This window comes from Echinops telfairi, unplaced genomic scaffold (assembly GCF_000313985.2).
Source record: "Echinops telfairi isolate 266 unplaced genomic scaffold, ASM31398v2 ScPeMD7_3533;HRSCAF=4204_0, whole genome shotgun sequence".
Taxonomy (NCBI): Eukaryota; Metazoa; Chordata; class Mammalia; order Afrosoricida; family Tenrecidae; genus Echinops; species Echinops telfairi.
The window spans coordinates 77,231,509-77,233,645 of record NW_022107431.1 but is presented as its reverse complement, the minus strand read 5'-3'; the positions used below and the strand labels follow the sequence as shown (position 1 = coordinate 77,233,645).

Here is a 2,137-nt window from a genome sequence, read left to right as displayed (position 1 = left end):
CGAGCGGGCTGGGTCTATGGTCGCTCCGCCGGCTGGTGCTTTTTCATCAGGACAAGCTGTGTTCCATGGCAGGGAACTTTTGGCAGAGCTCCCACTAGTAAGTAGTCCCAGGGGCCCTTGAAGACGGGGCCTGCACCTCTCCTTGGCCTGCATCCTGGCCCCGGCCCGGCCCCCTGAGCGGGGTGCGCTTTTGGAGACAGCTCCCTGTTCCCTGGCCCCTGACCTGCTTCGGGAGGTGGGCGAGGGTGATCTGATCGGGAAAGGTTGGAGGAAGGGTCTCAGTCTCCATGGAAGGCAAGCTAGGGAGTTTAATTTCGAATGATTGGATTAGCTAGGCCCAAAGGTGGGGACCCGGAGAAGGTGATGGGCCCAGGTATGGGCAGTGTGTTTGCATTCGGGGCTGTGAGCTGTTCAGGACTGCTGTGGCTTTCTTTTGCCTGAGACCACTCAGAGGATCGGCGTCGGGGTCGTTTGTCGTTCACGGTCTGTCTTGAATGGATTTTTAATAATCCGATAAGGAGAGCGAGTCAGGCATATTTCTGCCTACCATAGGAACTGCTTCCTGCCACTACCTTATACACAGATGGAGTTTTAAGTTGGTAGGTGATAGATATGACAGGTGCTTTCAGTATGTATCCCTTTTTATTGTAGGTTTTTTCCCAGTGATTTTGTCTGCCAGCCTCTTCAACCTTTTCATGAATAAGGTTTGTTTCTATTAGTGACCATGGAAGAGCTGGAACAGTAGTAAAGACATTTTCATGTAGTTACGGCTAAAGGAGGTGGATAATCGAATAGACTTCATTGGAGAGTTGAAAGAGGAACTGAATATGCTAACACTTTTGCAAATAATTTTTAAAGCTTAAGAGTCTTAATAGCTAATTTTAACTTTGATCCTGTGACCGCCTCCCTACTGTTTGTTTGGTTGGTTGGTTGGGTTTTTTTTGTGCTCCCATGTGCAAGAATAAAGGAAGAGTGGGCTTGGAAACCTATTTTTCAGAAAGGCAGGTTTCTGCCACATGTCAGAACAAAATGGGAAATTTTAATGGAAGAGGAGCATGTTAACGTCTGGACTGGTATTATAGAATAAATCATTTCTCCTAGAGAGTGGTTCTGTCGAGATGAAATGCTGTAGGATTTTTAATATGTCATTTTCATTTTGCACAGTGTTTTTTTTTAACCTATTGGAATATTTGCTTGGACGCAGTTAACATAAGGAAAACCTAGATAGTGGAGCGCAGACAAAATCTTAGAAGCTTTGAAAGAAGCTATGAAGCAAGCTGTTGATTGTCAGAAATTAATGCAGTTTTTCAACTAAAAAAAAAGGTTGTCCTCTTTTGATGAGCAGTCGCAGTACTTTCACTTACTACTGACATAGAAACAGTTGTGTGTGTGTTTCCCCACCGTGCAAGTGTAAAGTAACGTTCTGAAGTTGTCCTTACCTCCCAGTTCAGGTAGTCTTGAAGGAAGGAGCCACTTCACCTCACTTCACTCCATTAGAATCTTGGAGTTACTTCTCTCCAGAAAGTAACAATTATGAGATACAAATCTAACAGTTTATGGGAGGAAAAACGGATTATGAAAGGATAATGCCTTAGCTACATATCAGAGATTTTGGTGAAAGGAAAACTGACATGAAATAATGGTGAATCTTAAAGAAAGACTGATAAGCCTTAATGGAATCTTAATATTTAGTGGAATTAGCTATATGTAGGCCATCTTGGTTTATTCTATATAGAAGTTGCTTTGAGGAAAACTTCTTAAATGTGTTTGAATTTACCTTTTTAAAAACATAAGATGACTGAAAAGAAAACTCAGGTTAATTCCAGGACAAAGCAAATCACAGTATAGTCCAGGAAATTGAAGCAGCACTAAAGTTATTTTCTGGTCACAATGTATAACTAGAAAGACTTTCAGTCGGTATTTGCTAGCTGATTGAATGCATGTAATAAAACTACAAAACCAACTCTGGATGCTTTATTGTATCAAAGTAGAAACTGAAAATACAGGTACATAAGATCTAGAAAATAATATAATAAAATCAATATATTTTATCTTTAGGATGTAGCCAATCTCAATTTAAGAAAATTAAACAGGGGAACCGATTACAAGGAACTATATGTGACCTCCTCCCTGGGGG

At 41.4% G+C, this 2,137-nt stretch overlaps 1 protein-coding gene across 6 annotated transcripts in view; it reads left to right on the top strand.

Moving 5' to 3' along the window:
• Positions 1 to 11: 11 nt before the first annotated feature.
• The window catches only part of CCNC (cyclin C), a 29,189-nt gene continuing 27,063 nt past the window's right edge, over positions 12 to 2,137 (top strand). For 5 of the 6 annotated variants that reach the window (XM_045294433.1, XM_045294431.1, XM_045294429.1 and 2 more), the window contains exon 1: positions 19 to 97. In XM_045294433.1, coding sequence (XP_045150368.1) covers positions 66 to 97 — 32 coding nt within the window. In that variant the 5' untranslated portion in view covers positions 19 to 65. Of the gene's footprint in view, positions 98 to 2,137 lie in introns of all 6 variants that reach the window. The other variant, XM_004710899.4, reaches the window with a different exon arrangement.